Source organism: Chelonia mydas, chromosome 22 (assembly GCF_015237465.2).
Source record: "Chelonia mydas isolate rCheMyd1 chromosome 22, rCheMyd1.pri.v2, whole genome shotgun sequence".
Classification (NCBI taxonomy): Eukaryota; Metazoa; Chordata; order Testudines; family Cheloniidae; genus Chelonia; species Chelonia mydas.
Genome location: NC_051262.2, coordinates 18,827,775 through 18,846,331, shown reverse-complemented (window position 1 = coordinate 18,846,331; position 18,557 = coordinate 18,827,775). Strand labels below are relative to the sequence as shown.

The 18,557-nt window shown below is 52.1% G+C and overlaps 1 protein-coding gene across 10 annotated transcripts in view; it reads left to right on the top strand.

Annotated features, from left to right (window-relative positions):
• Window positions 1-18,188, top strand: part of BCL9L (BCL9 like) — a 166,368-nt gene extending 148,180 nt beyond the window's left edge. For 8 of the 10 annotated variants that reach the window (XM_043533967.1, XM_043533968.1, XM_043533970.1 and 5 more), the window contains 5 exons: window positions 3,397-3,607; window positions 5,058-5,142; window positions 5,366-7,754; window positions 9,880-10,140; window positions 13,222-18,188. In XM_043533967.1, coding sequence (XP_043389902.1) covers window positions 3,397-3,607; window positions 5,058-5,142; window positions 5,366-7,754; window positions 9,880-10,140; window positions 13,222-14,378 — 4,103 coding nt within the window. In that variant the 3' untranslated portion in view covers window positions 14,379-18,188. The remainder of the gene's footprint in view (window positions 1-3,396; window positions 3,608-5,057; window positions 5,143-5,365; window positions 7,755-9,879; window positions 10,141-13,221) is intronic. The other 2 variants (XM_043533973.1, XM_043533974.1) reach the window with 1 other exon arrangement.
• The last annotated feature ends 369 nt before the right edge of the window (window positions 18,189-18,557 follow it).

Here is an 18,557-nt window from a genome sequence, read left to right as displayed (position 1 = left end):
GGTGGAGGGAAGGAGGGGTATTGCAAGATATGAATGATGCCAACATCATAATGCTGTATAAAAACAAAGGAGAATGGAGTGATTGCAACAACTACAGAGGAATCTCTTTCTGTAGGATTGCTGGTAAGGCATTCACACAGGTCAACCTCAAAAGACTCCAAGTTCTTGTTGAATGCATATATTCAGAGAGTCGCTGTATCTTCTATGTCAGTAGATCAACTATTCACATAGTCTTCACTAAGGCAGCTACAAGAAAAGTGTCAAGAACAAGGAAAACCTCTCTACATGGCCTTCATAGATCTTACAAAGGCTGTTGACCTGGTCATCAGAATGGGTCTTTTCCAATTGCAAGATAATTTGTTGCGTCACCCCGCTCCCCCCAGTCCTCGTCAGTCTAATTCAATCCTTCCACAATGGCATGAAGGCTACGGTCCAATATGATGATGATCAAGCTGACTGCTTTGTAATCCACAGTGGTATCACAGGGATGTGTTTTGGCACTAACGCTTTTCAATATATTCTTCTGTCTGCTGCTTTGTCATGCTTTCTCATCTAGCACTGAGGGTGTATGGAAAACACTTCAACACTGCACATATAAGAGCTAACAGCAAAGTCAAATACCTGCTAATAAGGGAACTTTTTTGTGCTGATGGCGCACTGTTGCACACAGTGAAGAGGACCGTTAGCAACTTGATAGTAGCTTTGCACTAGCTTGTGACAAATTTGGACTAATCATTGGTCTAAAGAAGACCATGATTATGGCACACGTGTGGACTGCACCAGAAGTTTTAATAGCTAGTACCATGCTAGAATTTGTCACAATCTCTGCTATCTAGGATCAACTGTTCTGGATAACCTACCTCTAGATGATGAGCTTAATTCTCACATTGGAAAGGCAGCCACCAGACCCACACCAAGGTATGGGTCTACCAGCTGTGCACTTTGATTACACTGCTGTATAGTGGCAAGATTTGGACCACCTACAGTGGACATGAGTAGGCTAAACACCTTCCACACCCATTGTTGTCTTCATATTCTAAATATCAAGTGAGAAACCAAAGTATCTGAGAAAGCAAAACTGCCAAGTCTAATCACTATTCTTAAACACAGTTGCTGGCTTCGTCATCTGCAATGGATAGGTGATGGACGCATTCTGAAGGATCTCCTGTATGGAGAATTTGTGGATGCTCCAAGGCCATTGTGCCAACCTAGGCTCAGTTTCAAGGATGTTTCCAGGAGTGACTTCAAAACTTTTAATATAGACACTCCAGGGTGGGACGATGCAATTAACAGGCCACATTGGTGGGCTTCCCTGCACCAGGGAGTCAAAGAGGCTGAAGAGATGTGGTTGAGGGAGAGGAAAGTGAAGACAGCAAAGCACAGCAGGCCTCAAAGACTTAGTAGTGCACTAGCTTCCTCTTCTGGCCTTGTGCCTTCTGCCTGCATTATTTATGGCAAAGACTGTTCAAGAATTGGATGTTTTAGCCACTTGCAATGTTGCAGCACAACACACAGTAACTGAACTTATTTGGCTGTTTCACTGTCCTCTTTCAAGGCTGCCATTCCATGTTAATGCTTCATAAAGTTGTGTGGGAGTCTGGCTGTCTTTGCTGCAGGGAAGTTGCCAATTGGAAATGTGCATTTCTGCATCACCCTAGAGAGAGGATCCTCCCTTCTGCTGTGCAGGCCTCCAGCTGGGTGCAGAGCAAGGCAGGCAGGCAGTATAAAGAAAATGGACAAGCATACAAGGAGCTGTAGAGTTGCCCTTGCATCTGACTCAGTGCAGTGCAAACAGACAAGGGCTTACAGCAAGTTGTTGTTCAAGGCTCCTCCCTTTAGATCACTGGGTTTGAGGCAGGATAGCCCAGGGCACTAGGCTGGGAGTCAGGACTACTGGGTTCTCTTCTTGGCTCTGCCACAGATTCACTGGGTGACCTTTGACACATCACTTCTCCTCTGTGTCTCAATAGAAAGGGATAATGCTGCCCTGCCCTTTACAAAACACTCTGTGATCCATGGGTGAAAGGTGACGGTAAGACCAACTGTTGTTTCTGAGGCTGGCTGTGAGCAGATTGTCAGGATGCTGCCATGTGTGACAAGAGAGCATCCAGCTGGAGAACAAATGGCCATTTTCCTGTTTAAAATGGCTGGATTTTAACAGTTCTGCATAGTTTTACTAACTCAGGCACCATGATCGCCATGACTTGGCGAGGAGTGAGCCTTCCTCAGACTGCCCCCATGACAGAGACAAGAGCCTGATTCCCCTCCCAGCCCGGAGACTCTAGGGAGTCTTGCTTAGAGACACATAGTCTGGACAGTGCGCAGAGGAAGCGCTGGGTGAATCCTGGCCTTGCCCCCATTCCAGCCTTGTCCTGTATTTAATGCCAGAGCCTCGTAGTTCACATGAAAGCACAGTAGCTTTGCACTCCCAGTCAAGTTCAGGGCTGGGGGGGGCAGCGGGGGGGAATGTGTCTGGCTCTGGCTTCAAGGGGGCTTTCTGTAGGTGGAAGTGCTAACACAGAATATCTACTAACTACCCTCCAGCTGTCCATAGGGCGCTGTGCAAATGCAAAGCACTAAGTGGTGTTGTTAATTACAATTGTTATTAATATTAAGTAGGAGTATTAAATAATTGATAGTGATTAATTATTATCGCTCCAGTGTGCAGTGTTCCCTGAGTGTGTCTGTGGAAATGGCCCTGGAAGGGGAAGGCTAGGGGTGTTTGGGGCCAGTCACTCACCAGGAGGGAAAATGAAGGGGTGGAACTAAGCCCTCCCTGCTCCTCACATCTCTCTGGGAGGCTGTAGCCAACCAGGCCCAGAAAAATCCCTGCTGTGTGCTGCCATCTGCTGGAAGTTGGGGGAATGCATAGCCCTGCCCTGCTGGCGGGAAGATGCAGGAGAGATGTCCTGCTCCCCAACACATGTGATTTTTGTTCTTTCCTGTGTTTTGTAAGGGGATAAACTCCAGGGTAGAACGTTGGGCTAAAGACACTGAATCCTCTCCTCCCATGCACCTCTGGCACTGCCCCACAATCCTGACTGTCAGACTCCCTGCTGCTTCAGTCCTGGGCTCCCCCGACACACACAGCTCTGCCAGTGCCTCTCATTCCCAGCTTGCAGATCCCACTGTCCCAGCCCCAGGCTCCCCCACACCATAGGCAGCTTTGCCGGTTCCCCTCAATCCTGACCCCCCAGACTCCTGTTATTCCAGCCCTGAACTCCTCTGTTACACCAACCCAAGAACTCCTCTGTTATACCCACCATAGTCTGTAATTGCCCTTAGTCCAGACATTCAGTGTGTGCTGTTTAGCTCTGGCATTCTGCGCGGTGCTTCCCAGCAGTCTGTGTTACGCTGATTGTTGGTAACAGCTGCTCTCTCCTGTGTCCTCTGCAGACTGTAATGTAGCAGATCCTGCAATGTCCACAGCCCCGCAGCTTGGTCCTGGGTCCAACCCGCTGCCGAGCCTGAATGAGACCAGTTCTTCCAATGCACCACATGGCGCTGCTCCTGGCCTGCGGCCCGATGCTGGGGGCAGTGGAGGTGGTGGCGCCGGAAAGCAGCCTTCCCAGTTTGTTTATGTCTTCACCACTCACCTTGCTAACACGTAAGCAGTAAACCCCTGTGTCTTCCCCAGTCCTCCCCATTGGCTCTGGCCACTTGGGGTGGTCTACCACAGCTGCCTCTTACATGCTGTAGTTAGCACTGCAGCCTCTGGAGAAGGTGAGGACTGGAGGTTCCCTGGGTTGCCCCTAGCATGACCTTCCCCCCACCCCATCCACATTCTCCCTAGCATAGTTGTCAGGTGCTGGTGGAGAGAGTTCATCTTAAATGCGAGCTGCCTCCTGGTAGTGCCCTAGTGCTGCCAACTGCAACAGGAGCCACAGAGTGTGTTTGGCCAGATGTATAATAAAGGGTCACAGGAACACTGAAACGTGTTGGCTGCTGCCAGAGGCAGGATACTTGGTTAGATGGATTAGTGGTGTGATCTGGAAGGGCCCTGGGAGAATAGATTGCAGTGGGAGGCACTGGATGCTAACAGTCCAGATTATTGAGTGCCCTCAATTTGCTCCCTTCATTCTTTTGCAGTATCTCAGCTGCTGATTCTCTGGGAACATACAGCTTTAGAGTGCCTACTTAGGTCATAGCTAGAGTCCTATGAAAATTTTTTTATTTTTTATAATTTTTTGTTTTATTTTTTGGGAACTTTGTGCTGTTTCATCCATGTGGGAGGGGCCAGGTCTTGCCCCCAGGAGAAGTGGGAGGCCCTGAGGGAGCACAGAGGGAACCTGACCCCACACTCACGCCATTGCAGCAGCTTAGGGTTAGGGTGAGACCTGGCACACACAGTCACAGTGCTGCTCAGGTTTGGCCTGGCTGCCCCTCCATCATGAAGACCGGGGTGTGGCTGGGCCAAATGTGAGTGAGTGGTGCTGCAACACCATCTGCCAGGTCACAATGCTACTCACTCAGATTTGGCCCGTCTGCACTCCCCCATCCCTTCCTGTTATGATGGCAGAGGGATCGCCAGGCTAAACCTGAGCAGCATGGTGACCTTGTGCGCCAGGTCACAAAGTCCAGTGCAAGGAGCTGGGTCCAGCCCCCTGCGGGACGGGAGCCACTGCTGTACAGTGAGTTTTCATTTTATAGTTTTTGCTTTTATTTTGTGTTATTTCACATTTGCAAAGAATATGGGGTTCTAGTCCTAGCATATCCCAAAGTGTCTCCCTCCCATGCTATATCCCTCTGGGGCAGCACACAGCAACCAGTGAAGAGCCCAGCACAGTGCACAATACTGGAGGTGGGGAAGGGGAAATTGCAAGGCAGATGTTTTCCTGTCAGACAGATGCCCTGAGATCTGTGCAGAACAGGTGGAAGTTCAGTGCCAGCTCTCCTGTGAGATTCCCACAATGAGCCCAGGGGGCTTGGGCATTCCCCTAGGGGGCCAACGGGCAGAGGTAGCCTTGCTGGGAGTTCTGAACCTATGGACCCAGGGAATTGCTAAGTATTTCTGGCTTGACACTTTGCTGTTCTTGACTGGCTGCTCTCTTTCTTAGTGCCGCAGAAGCTGTCTTGCAGGGGCGAGCAGACTCCATCCTGACCTATCATCAGCAGAATGTTCCCCGAGCAAAGCTAGACCAGGTATGGCTGGGTGTGAGCCAGACAGTCCTGTCTGTGCATGCTGCTGGGTAATGTCCTCATGGCTAGTCACAACTGGACCCTGTTTGCAGCTCACATTCTTTCAAGGGAGATGGGCTCAGTTGGCTCTTGTGTGGATTCAGGGCTCGAAGCCCACACAAGGTCTGGGGCTACACACCTGCCTTACGTGTTTCTTGCTGACTTTGGCTTCCCCTTTCTCTCCCAGGCTCCAGCTCCCAAGATGCTGGGAGTCGCCGAGCAACTGCCAATTAACCCACCTGCCTCCAGCACTCCGCAGTCCCAGCCCCCAGCATCGCAGGGCAACCAGGCACAGCCTCAGCCCCCTCCATCACAGCCCCCTCCACCCCAGAGCATCAGTCAGCAAGCTCTGCCTGCACCAAGCACCCTACCCCAGGAAGGGACAGGAGAGGACGTTCGGCGGGACTTGACTCCCAACTCCGTGGGAAATAGCAGCGGCAGCACCCAGCCAGGGAGCAACCACCCCAACACACCCAACGCCTCCACCAACCCGATGCAGCCCGGGCAGGTGGACTCTTCTAGTGCTTCCAGCTCTAACTTACTGGGGGATGGTGCCAGCACTGGGGCAGCTGGAAATGGGCAGGTAGGGCTGGGTCCCAGGAACCCCATGAACTCGGAGGGGCTCTCTAAGGAGCAGCTGGAGCACCGGGAACGCTCCTTGCAGACCCTGCGGGACATTGAGCGCCTGCTGCTGCGCAGCAGTGAGGCTGAGCCCTTCCTGAAGTCCAACCAAAGTGCTGGTGAGGGTGGCCCTGCTCCCCAGCCGCAACCCCCACCCACCCAGGCACCCCTCCCGTCTGTGGGAATGAAGAAGTACGAAGAGCCCCTGCAGTCCATGATTTCACAGACGCAGAATCTGGGGGGCCCCAACTTGGAGCACGAGGTCTCCCACCATCAAGGTTCTGACATGGGGCAGCAGATGAATATCATGATGCAGCGGCTGAACCAGGACAGCCTGACGCCAGAGCAAGTGGCCTGGAGGAAGCTGCAGGAGGAGTATTATGAGGAAAAGCGGCGGAAGGAGGAGCAGATCAGCATTCATGGTCGACCTATGCAGGAGATGCTGATCCCCCAGTCCATGGGTGGCATGATGATCCGGGGGCCACCACCGCCCTATCACAGCAAACCTGGGGAGCCGTGGCCTCCAGGCATGGGCAACCAGCTAAGGGGACCCATAGAGGTCCAGGACCCCATGCAGCTGAGGGGAGCGCCCCCGTTCCCGGGGCCAAGGTTCCCTGGAAATCAGATGCAGAGGGTCACTGGCTTTGGGGGGATGCAGAATGTGCCCATGGATGCCCTTGGGCCCATGAATGCTATGCAGCGACCAGTCAGGCCTGGCATGGGATGGAATGATGATATGCCTCCAATAGGAGGCCCAGGGAACTTTCCACAAGGGAGCCTGCCCTACCCTTCGGGGCAAGGGGACCCTGAGCGGTTCATGAACCCCCGAGCCAGGGAGGAGATCCTGAGGCACCAGCTGATGGAGAAGCGCCCGGTGGTAATGCAGAGGCCCATGGGGATGTCTGGCAGCTCCATGAGCCAAGGTTTGGAAATGGAGAGGATGATACAGGCTCACAGGCAGATCGACCCATCCATGTTCCCTGGACAGATGCCAGGAGAGAGCCTAGGTGGCGCACCCATAGGTATGGACTTCACGGGTACCCGGGGGATGTTGAGTCCACCCATGAGCCAGTCAAGCCTCCGAGACATGGATGCACCTATGGGACCTGGGAACCTCAACATGAACATGAATGTCAACATGAACATGAACATGAACCTCAATGTCCAGATGACCCCACAGCAGCAGATGATGATGTCGCAGAAAATGAGGGGTCCTGACATGATAGGCCACCAGGGCATCAGCCCTGAGGATCTGGCCAGGGTGAGGGCTCAGAATGGCAGTGGTGGCACAATGATGGGGGGGCCACAGAAGATGATGATCCCCTCACAGTTCCCCAGCCAAGGGCAGCAAGGCTTCTCAGGCACGCAGGGCCCCTATCCCAGCATGCCCCAGGAGATGGGCAGTGCCCCAGACATGTTCAGCCCTGAACAGGGTGCCATGTCCATAGGGAACATCGGCGGCACCACCAGGCTCAGCCACATCCCTTTGCCTCCAGCTTCCAATCCCCCTCCCACCCAAGGGGGCAACCTAGCCAACATGCACCCGGCATCCTCACGGGGCCTGGGCCGCAGGCCCTCTGACCTCACCATCAACATCACCCAGATGAACTCCCCTGGCATGGCCCACCTCAAGTCCCCGACGCTCAGCCAGGTGCACTCACCGCTTGTCCCCTCCCCATCTGCCAACCTGAAGTCCCCACAGACGCCCTCTCAGATGGTCAGCATGCCACCTTCCAACCAGTCCGGGCCCCTGAAGTCGCCCCAGGTGATGAGCTCCTCCCTCAATGTCAGGTCTCCCACCAGCTCACCAAGCCGCCTGAAGTCCCCTTCCATGGCCGTTCCTTCGCCTGGGTGGGTGCCATCTCCCAAAACCACCTTGCCAAGTCCAGGAGTCAGCCAGAGCAAGCAGCCTATCGGCATGAATTCATCAGCTTCCATGGGAGGGCTGGATCAGGGTAAGCTGTTACACGGTGTGGATGTGTGAGTGGGATAGGGCCATAGAATTAAAGCCTGGTGCTCTGAAGAGCTCTGCACATAGCTGGTCGCTCTCATGGAGCCCAATAATTCTGTGGCTTCCAGACCCATATTTTCCATATACTCAGACTAGTAGTGATTATGTGGCTATTTCCCTGCAGGGCAGTGGTGGGAATCTGCCTGCCCATAGCCAGCTCTCCCTGTGCTGGGATTTGAGGTTGGCGAGTGGGCATCTAGGGCCCAGCACTGAAAGTGCTGTAATAGCAGCCCAGTTCCTTTTCCAAAGGGATAGAATACACCATCTCCCTTTCTGTGCCATGCACCAGGCCTCAGGGCAATGTGTCTCAGCATCGGGAAGAAGGGAGCAAGAGCCTAGATTAGGGGAAATGCATACAGCCTGGAGAGGGACTGCTATTTCCTGGTGGGCTGAATGAGCTTGGCCTGCCCGATACATACAAGCCTGCACTCGCTTCTTCTGGGGATTAATGCCAGTGATTTGCTGTGTCCCACCTCACCCCCTGATGCTGTGCTCTCTTATTCACAAGGAGGAAAACAGTAGGCAGCCTAACATGCACTGTAGAGGTTTGGAGGGAGACACTGGACCAAATTAGAAATGGGGAGCCAGGATACCAGCATTCCCAAATTCCTCTGCTGAACGGCTCATGCTCTCCGGGGTTGGGTAGGGATGGAAAAATGGATTGATGGGAGACAGAGTCCTTAAACATGTGTCCTGACTTGGAGAAGTGCCTGAAAGGAGGGGACAGTGGGGCTGTGTGTGTCACTGAGCAAACCTGTCTCGGTGCATTCCAGGGGTTGGGGAGATTGCAAGATGTGTCTGGCCAATGCCCAGCTCCCTGCATTTCCTTGTGTTTCTTTTCTCAGGCCCCAGGTCCTGTTGTCTGGGGAGACTTTTTGCAGGTAGATCAGAATTTAGTCCATTTATTTATGCAGGCAGCATTGTCTAATGGTCAAACCAGAGTCTGAGTCAGGACTCCAGAACTCTAAGCCTTGCTCTGCCACTGTCTCCTTGGGCAAGTCCCTTCACCTCTCAGTGCTTCAGTTTCCCGTGGCCCTGACTTGAGTCTTTCATTGTCCCTCTGGTGTTGACAAGGATTCCCCATCCCCACTTTCTTTCTTCTGCGCCCACTCATATGGGGGTAACAGGATGGGCTAGAAAGCAGGGTTCCTTCCTAGGTACTAGGGAGCTGGTTCACCTCTCCACCCGTGCCTTCTAGCAAGGTTAACATCCCTCCCCAGCAAACTCCCACCCCATTCCCCTGTACAAATAGGCTGTTCCCATCCACACCTACTTGGTTGAGGAGGCCTTGAGTGAATGCAGAGCCATTGCCCACCAGAGTAATTTGCATCTTCACAAGACACACTGGATGCTAGAAACCTGCCCAAAGCTATATCCAGGGAAGGGATGTCAGGGTGAGGCCCCTGAGGTATCTAGTGCTGGAAGAACGGTTCCAGGTAGCCCTGCATGGTGCAGGCAGCATGCGCTCAGAGCTACTTAGCGCGGTGGTGTATCAGTCCCATCTCATACTCCCATCCAGAGCGGATTGTCGGCCAGGCCAGGCCACCAACCGCTGCATTTTTCTTACTCTCACTCAGCCCCCATGCACTTGACATGCACACGCGTGCCCCAGGTTTCCAGTCTCTGACTTCTCTGTGTTAGCTCTTGAAGTTGGTGTCTATTTTGCCCCCAGGCATCCAGCAGGGACTTTAAAAAAAAGCAAGTAGGGGAAAGGGGCAAAGTTTTCTGTATCTAGGTCTAGAAAAACGCCTCCAACTCAGTGCCTTCCCCTCAGCACCCACCCTTCCCCTTCTTCAGTTCATGCGGGATGGGCCAGAGCTCGGAAGTTGGGACTAGATCAGATCTAACTCCCCCATAGTTTGGGGTGTCTGGCTCCAGTGCCAACCACAGCAGGTGGTCCCAGCACAGAACTTCCCCAGAGTCCATAGAGGGTTTTTGTGGGGGGCCAGCCTGGTTTGGGTCTATCGCTGTTCCAAGTGGAGAATTGGGGATGCTGCCCGATGGGAGCAGGCTGCAGCTTGCAGGGAGCACTAAGCTGGTCTCTCTCTCTCTCTCTCTCTTGCTTGCAGGTTCGCTCCCTCCTGGGCCTAGGAGCAATTCCTCCGCGCCAGCCAGTAATCCCTCTAGCACCATGAATCCCAACATACCTTTTACTTCCTCTCCAGATCCATCCCCCTCCCAGAACCCCCTCTCGCTGATGATGTCACAGATGTCCAAGTATGCCATGCCCAGCTCCACACCACTCTACCACAATGCCATCAAAACCATCGCCACCTCTGATGATGAGCTGCTCCCGGACAGGCCTATGCTCCCACCAGGAAGCATACCAGGTACGTTCTTCTGGGACTGTCTGCACCAGCAGGGAGAGCAAGCTGGAGCTGGGCTTTATAGGGGTAAGACTGGTCTTGTGGTTCACACACAGGCCTGGGAGGCAGGACTCCTGGGTGTGGTTCTGATGCTCAGAATGGGGGTCAGGAATTCTGTTCCCAGCTCTGTCACTGACTTCTTCTGTGGCTTTGGACAAGTCACTTAACTTGTCTGTTCCTGTTTCCCTATCCCTCCCTGCCTCTGTTGGAGCATGGGGCTCAGTGCATTGATGACTAGAAAGTACCTGGGAGGCATGGCTGGGGGCGTGTTGTAGAAAAGTGCGCTAATTGAGCACCAGAATAGGAGCAGACCTATTTGGAGTTGCAAAGCAAGGACAAACAAAAGGGTTAATTGAGTCAGATGAGAGCATTTATCCTGTGGAGAAGAGAAGAGTTTGTTCCAGGCACGGAGAAGCCTGGGGAAGAAGTTGGACAAGGGAGAAGACTCAGTGAACCCTCTGCAGGGACAGGACAGGGTGTAATCCTTGTTGTGGACCATGCTGTGGAAGGCTCACTTCTTTCCAAATGTATGACTTAATATAGTAGAGACTCCATGGCTGTATCCTTGTTGTGGCCTCTCAGAAAGCCATAGAGGCAGCAGGTTAGATCCCAGGATCGCCCACTCCAAAAGCATTGGCCTGACCAACTGAGCTCAAGGAAAATTATCATCTGTTAGCAGTATGTGGCCTTGACACACAGCAAGCAATTCTGATTCCAGCCAGCAAAGGGCAACAATGCCATATACACATCAGCCAGTTGATTGCAGTATAATACAGTTGGGTTATTAATGGTAACTGTAGTCACTGTAAGTCCCACCAGCATGCTAGGGGTACAGGTTATTACAAGGGTTACATCTCCTGAGGTGAGACGTAGAGATGTCAGGTCTAAGGCGTGGGTGTCTTAGTCTGTCCTGAGTGTCTTGGGCTCCCAGTGTTCTCACTAGCACAAGTAAAAGCAATGGAGCCTGTTCAGCTGTCCTGCATTCAGGTGTAACCAAAGGCCTTGGGGAAACTCTAGCTCCCTGGATACTGTTGACTAAACTCCTTAAATGGAACAGCTGTGCTGGCATCCCAGGCTGGTTTCCCAGCTTGCCGCAGCTTTGCAAAGGCATTGGGTGCTTCCAGAACCTGTGCGAAGCTGGCAGTTGTTTGTTTGCTTGGCATTGGCAGGTGCGGTGCTGTTCTGCCATCTGCTTCTTACTGACTGGCCAGGGCCAGCTGCTGCCTTCTCCATGTGCCATTGATCTGTCTGGCAAACACAGCAAGCCCAGGAGACACTAGAGTTTCTAGCCCAGCACACAGCCAGGATCAGCTGGGGGTAAAACAGGTTATGGTAGATGCAGCGTGCATGTGGGTTACATGTACATCCCCATGCCCGGTGGGAATGATGTGACAACCCATAGATCTTACTTATCTCTCTATCCTCTTTGTCATCTCCTCTCTGCCTCCACATGCCCAGTGTTCCTCCCTCAACCATCTGCCTGAGTGTTGTCTCTGGGATAGCAGGGCCATGTTCTATTATTTGGCCACTTCCCTTGTTTGAGTCCTAGAGCTACGTTTCCAGGAACCATGTTTGCCCTGCATGGAGGAGGGAGGGGGCTGTGACCTTTGGGGTGCCCCTGAATTTTCCACTCCCACCAGAGATGTCCACTATCTCCAGCCCAGAGCTCTGCTGTGTAGGAAACCTTAGATGGTCTCAGCAGGGTATGTCCCAGTAGAACAGGAAAGCCCGAGCGGGGACTGGGCTATCCAGTCCATGCAGGGTCCCAATCTGCACAGTCAGAGCTGTGAGAGAGAGGCATAATCTGAGAACTCCTTAGTTCCGATTTCAGAAAGTCTTTCTGACCTCCACAGCGAGGGGCCACACCTCCCTCCCATGCTGGCTGTGAGCATTGTGTAAGCCGGGCAGGGCTGTGCGCTAGGTGGTAGCTGTGCTGTCCTTCTCAGTATCCACCACTGGGTGGCACATTGGAGCTGCACAGAGGTTGCCAACTAATGGCTGTTGAGGGTGTTTATTTGGCAATCCTTCCTTGTGCTCAACACAGTAGAGAGGTTGCTGTGCTGTACTGTCCCAGCCTGTGTAGCAACAGAGCGGCACAGGATTGGCTGAGCTGGTAAGAGCCACAAGCCCCATGTATGGCCAATGACCGACTGAGTCTTGTGGTGACATCCCTTGAACCCTAGCTATTCCCTGCCTGCACCAGGCAACCTCTGAGGTCTGGAGCAGCTCTCGCCAGCTGGCCCTCTTACGGCATGTCTACACTGCATCTGGGAGTGAGCCTTGCAGCCCAGGTTCACAGACTCAGGCTAGCACTCTAAAAACAGCTGTGTAGACGTTACAGCTCGGGCTAGAGCTCAGGCTCTGGTGCCTGGGGTGGGCTTGAGAGCCCATGCTCCAGCCACAGCTGCAACTTCTAAGCACCATCTACACTGCTATTTTTAGGATGCTAGCACAAGTCTGTGGCCTCGGGCCAGAGCCTGGCTCCCACATGCAGTGCTGACATGCCTTTACTGTCTTGGTGAGAGAGGGAGGGGCTGGACTCCCAAGCATGTGGCTCTGTGGTGCTCACCTCTCCCCTGTGCAGCCTAGCACCTGGCTGGTACGGGGCAGGGTGTGATGCTGCCATGGCAATGAAGTGCTGGGTGAGGGTACTGAGCAGATATCAGGTCTGACAGCAGCCTGAGAGCAGAGTCCCTTGGGCTTAGGGTGGATTAGATCACTGGACTGGTCCCTGCCTGCTTGCTGCAGTGCTCTCCCCTTCTGTGCTGCTGCCAGGCTTGGCGATCATAGGCTGTGATGGGGACATCTGTCTTTTGCTGACCTTACTGCCCTGATGGACCCTCCATGGCAGACCTGCTCCATGGGTCTAGCAGTGAGAGCAGAGCTGGGCCAGGTTTGAACACTCCAGGGAATCTGGCTGGAGCTGATCTCTGCTTAGATGCTGATTTCAATGGAGAGAGCTGCTAGCACCAGGGGCATACTCTCTGCACGCGGTGGGAGGAGGTGCATGGGCATTGAGTTAACTCTCCTTCTCCCCTTCATTAGGTATCACAGGAAATCAGCCAAATCAACTGCACTTGAACTCAGTGGGGCCTGCATCCTCACAGAGTCCCATGGGGATGAACTTGCCTGGTCAGCAGCCACTCTCCCACGAACCCCCCACTTCCATGATGTCCTCGCCGAATCCCCTGGGCTCCAACATTCCGATGCACCCTGGTGCGCAAGGGGCGGGTGTGCCCCCCCAAAACCCCATGATGCTGCCTCCAGGACCCCAGGACTCCTTGAACCAGCCCTGTGGCCCTCTGCCAAACAATTCTCAGATGATCCCTTCCAACCAGCTGGTGTTCCCCCGCATGCAGCAGCCCCACAATGCCATGCAGTCTCCAGCTGCGGGTATGCCTATGACACCGGGAGGTGGGGGAGGGGCTGGGATGCAGCAACATTACCCGCCGGGGATGCCCTTGCCACCAGAGGACCTTCCCTCCCAGCAGCCTGGCCAGATGGCCCCCCAGCAGCACATGATGGGCAAGAACATCCCTCCTCGGATTGGAGATCCCTACCCCAGTGTGCTTCCAGGTGTGGCTTCAGTGCTGAATGACCCTGAGCTCAGTGAGGTCATCCGCCCTACACCCACAGGCATCCCTGAGTTTGACCTCTCCAGGATCATCCCCTCAGAGAAGCCGAGCAGCACCTTGCAGTATTTCCCCAAGAGTGACAGCCAAGCACCGAAATCACAGCCTTCCAACCTCCATCTCATGAACCTGCAGAACATGATGGCTGAGCAGCCACCCACACGGCCAGGCATGAGCGCCCCCAGCCTTCCAGGGCAGCAGGGCGTGCAGCGGGGACTCAACATCTCTATGTGTCACCCTGGACAGGTGTCCATGCTGGGCAGGACAGGTATGCCACCCCAGCAAGCCATGATGGGGAACAGCATGCACCAGGGCATGATGTCCCCCCAGCAGAGTCTGATGGCCCAGCAGAATTTCATGCTGATGCAGGCTAAGCAGAGGAGCATGTCTGTGTCAGGGGAAATGTACGCCCAGACGGGACATATGATGTCGCCTCAGGGCTCCCTCATGGGGCCCCCACCTCAGCAGAACCTTATGGTCACACACCAGATGAGGCAGAGGAGTGTTTCACTGGACAGCCAAATGAGCTACATCTCTGGGCCTGGAAACATGGCGAACCTGCCTTTCTAATCATGTCCTGAGGGGCTGGGGCCGATTGTAGAAACTTTTTTTTAAACCTTTATTTGGGTTAGGGTCGGGAGGCTGGGGCCTGTGGGGGTGTGGAGGGGGGATGTTTTTCATATTTGATTTGCCTCTATAAGGAAAACCAGATGTGCAGTAAAATTGATGTGAATCCTTTTTGGGAGGTGGGGGTATTATTATTTTTGAAACCCAAGTGGTGACCGGGGGCTTCCAGACCCTCCGGCAGTTTGTAAAATCTTCCTTTATTTTTTCCTCGTAGTATGGGTTTTCTTTATTTTTTGTTTTGTTTTAAAGAACAACCAAAATTTACAAGATTTTGAATGAACTGTAAATAGGGCTGGGAAAGGCAGAAACTTTTGCTGGTTTTAAATTGTTCTGTATTTCTGTGTTTTAATAGAAGCCTCAATTTTCTGTTTTAAAACAACAAAACTTTAAAAAAAAAATCAGTGTACAAGGGTTTAAAACTCTTGCACAGGGGGTTCTAGGGCAGCGGGAGAAGGTGTGAGTGGGCATTGAGAGCCCTCTGCAAAAGAGCCTCTTTGCCAGCCCCACATCATTCATGCATCAGAACAGTTGTGTGCGGGGATGGGTGGTTTCGAAGAGGGACTATGTACACATCTTAGATCCTGATTCTGCAGTCAGACCCTCTGGGCCTGTACTGGGTTCAGGGGTGCACCCAGTCACGTGGATCCACCTGCAGGATTGGAGCTGCTGAGATGTATCTAAAACAGTGTTGGTTGTGGGAGTCGCTGTTTGGTTGTAGGGATTGATAGTGGTCTCTTGTCTGTCTCTGCTACATGGTGAAACTGCTGGCAGCATGAGCCAGGAGAGTGCCCAGTTGTTTAGTTTAGGGAAGGGTGGGGGTGTGATCCCCACCTGTAAGTAACAAGTAACTGGACCATGAGGCCTCCACCCAATCATGTCACTCCCTGCTCCCCTCTTCACCCCCAGATGCTCTGCGTGATGTGTGCATGACACTCTGGAGTGGAGATAGCAGAATGAACGCTGGGATTTCTGACTGGCTGATTCCGTCCTGTGCTTCCTTGGTGTGTTGTGCAGAGGCCAGGAGGGAACTCAAGAGACACACCCCACAGAGCATCTCCTACCCCTTGTTGGCTCTGCTCCCGCTTACCCCCTACATGAGTTCACACATCTCACCCTGCCACACTATGCCCCTTGCCTTCTTTACACTCCTTTGCCTCCTAAGTGCGCACATTTCTGTGAGAGAGCTAGCCTGATGCATAAAAGCAGACATTTTATGGTAAAGATACTCCATTTTCTCGATCTGAGAATCCCAGACTCCTCCATGAAAGGCCCTATAGGCAGTTGGCCAACAGTTGTAAGGCTACCTTTATACCCTGAAACCACTGGCAGCAGCCCTGCTCTCTACTATGGATGTGCAGCCTGTAGAGATATCAGGTCCTTGCATGCAATACTCCATCTGGATACAAGAGGTCTCCTGCTCAGACTGAGCTGATGTTTTTCTAAACGAAGCTCTAGTTCAAAGAGTAATTTATTCAAGGAAGTTCCATGGCTTGTGTTATGCAGGAAGCCAGACTAGATGATCACAATGGTCTCATCTGGCCTTAGAATCTATGCTGGGAGATGTCTCCTCCACAGGTCATTCCATGTTACTCATAGGAGCAGCTGGGACTTCATTTCCGCCACCACTCTAGGCTGCTTAAAGCATACACTGCAAGCACAAATTTAATGTGTGTGTGTGGGGGGGGGGGGTTGTGCCCATGTCTGGCACCCCCCTCCTGCAGAGAGTTCTCCTTGGAGTGTGCTATGACAGCTTTTTGGAGGAAGGTTGGAGATAACCCACGTGTACATGCAGTCTCTGTGGATTGCAGGAAAATATTCTAAAGAGAGGGTGCCCCATGGTCATTTAAATCCAAACCTACCACCAATTTGAGGATTATCTCAGAAAAGCCAGCCTTTTTGTTGCCCCTCTCATAGCAAACGGGCCCCTTCCCTAAGCACCACAATGGAGGAGAAATAAAGCTTCTGCACCGCTGACCAAGAAGTTAATCTGTTAGCAAAGGCTGCTGAACTCCACCAGCCCAACAGTCTCTTGGGCCAGATCCCAATGGGCTGGAACCAAAAAGTTTAGACAGAAACATTCCCAAGTTTGAGAGTCTTTTGTTGGGAGTGGGGCTGGCTGGGAAGTCTAGATCCAAACTAAGTACATAGGTGTTGAGCTCTGGTCTCTTGCTTTGGGCCTGTGTCTAGGGACCCTGAGTATGGCTCTCAGAACAGCAATGAGCTAAAACCAGAGCCACTTTTCCAGCTCTGTCCCATTTGGTAAAATGGGAACAACCCATTGCTTTGCCCATCTCTGTCTGGGACAGTGCCCTGTCGAAGGGCCAAGGAGGATGTCCCCTCCACCTCCCACTCTCAGTAAGTGCACTCAGGCACCTTGCTTTTTAACCGGGGTGGTTGTTTACCCATTTCAGAGCCTGGAAGGGTAAAACAAATCTTCCCTATTTCTGCCTGAAAGGCCACATCCATGTTGCCCCCTGGCAATGCTTTTGGGGGTGACGCCTGCTAGCATTTCCCTTGTAAACACTATTGGGAGTTGCTCAGGACCAGCACAAGCACCATGCACCACAAAAGCCCCTGGCCCCGTACGCTCGGGCATTTCACCCCCCACCATCAAGTCTGTCTATTTGAAGCCATAATATTCTTTAAAATAAAATTCATCTTTGTCTCCAGGCAGCCATAGTTTTGGCCCGAGTGATTAAAAGCTCCAGTGTGTAGACCTCCCACACTTCCCTCTACCCACCTGGTCTAGCTGAGAAATGTCCTGAGGTGTTGGGTCTCTATTCTGTCAGCATTGTCCCCACGAGTCAGAGCCTGCAAGTTGCAATATGTCTGCGTGAGGAAAGCCAATGCGACTGTCTAGAAGAGCGAGAGACAGCTCACAGATGCAGGTGGGGTGATGGCACTCCAGGTAACAGAAAGGGAAGGTGACAGCAATGATGTTATTTATTCCACATTAGATTGCATGGCAGTTGGGAAAGAGCAAGGCCTACAGCCCAACTGCCCTGAATACAAAAGGGAAATTCTGGTACTTTGCAAGGCTGTTGGCCCTCCTGGGGCACTTTTTGTTTGGTCTTCAGAGCAGCCAACTGGGATGTCATAATCAACCCCCACTGCCCTAGCAGCCAGTCTTCATGATTTCTGAATCTGGAGGCCGGCAATGCTGAGTGGTGCCTTTTTTTGCTTCGGGTACCATCTCCCAAACAGGTCTAGTTCATCAGCAATATGGTGGGAGCCTTTCAGAGGTGAATGGCAGCCACCCCTTGTTAGGCCTCAGCAGAGCGTTTGCTCTCAGTCACCCTCTGCTGTGCGCTGGTCTCGTCTTGTGGTTTATTGCTTGATTTATTGGCTTGAGTTTTGTGTGCTGACTTCTACCCTATCATGGTTACGGATGCCCCTGTGTTTCTAACTATGATATGTCAATGTTTTTTCCTGCTCCAAACAAAGGAAAATATGTCTTTCCAATGCAATTTTAAGCAATCACATGTCCAGAATTAGCTTTCATGTCAAGGTAACAGTGACTGACCCCCTTTCTCTGTCATCCCATGGAGAAACTTCCCCAGTCATTTTGTACCATTATATAAATATATATATAAAAATATAAATATATAAATACAATATGTGAAGACATCTTATTGGTTTTTATTTTGAAACAATTTTTAGGCTTGTTTTTTGGGTATCTGTGCTGCCTGTAATGTATTGACCTGTTTTATAGGTGCCTTTTTATTAAAAAGAAATTTCAAAACCTGATCCTTGGAGCCTGTCTTCACTGGTCTGAGTTTCTTCAACATTAGCTTGTGTGGCCCATTGTAGCTGGAGGCTCATATCAAATCACATATAGCTGCTAGTTGCTGTTTGGTAGAGCCCCAGCGAAGAACTGGCTTGGACACATGCTTTTCTTCTGGTTGTTTTCTCCAAATTATGTTTGTTGATCATAGGTGCTACTACAGCATCAGCTCCTGCTAGGAGCAGAAAACTGCTGTTGAGGTCATTGGAAAGGATTGCAGTTAAAAGCTCAGATTTGACTTGTAGTTTGGATAATCTTGGTATTAACAACATCTCTGCCCTTCACACGGCATTCCTCATTCTCATTCATCCTCATTTCTTCAAACATAATCTGGAGCT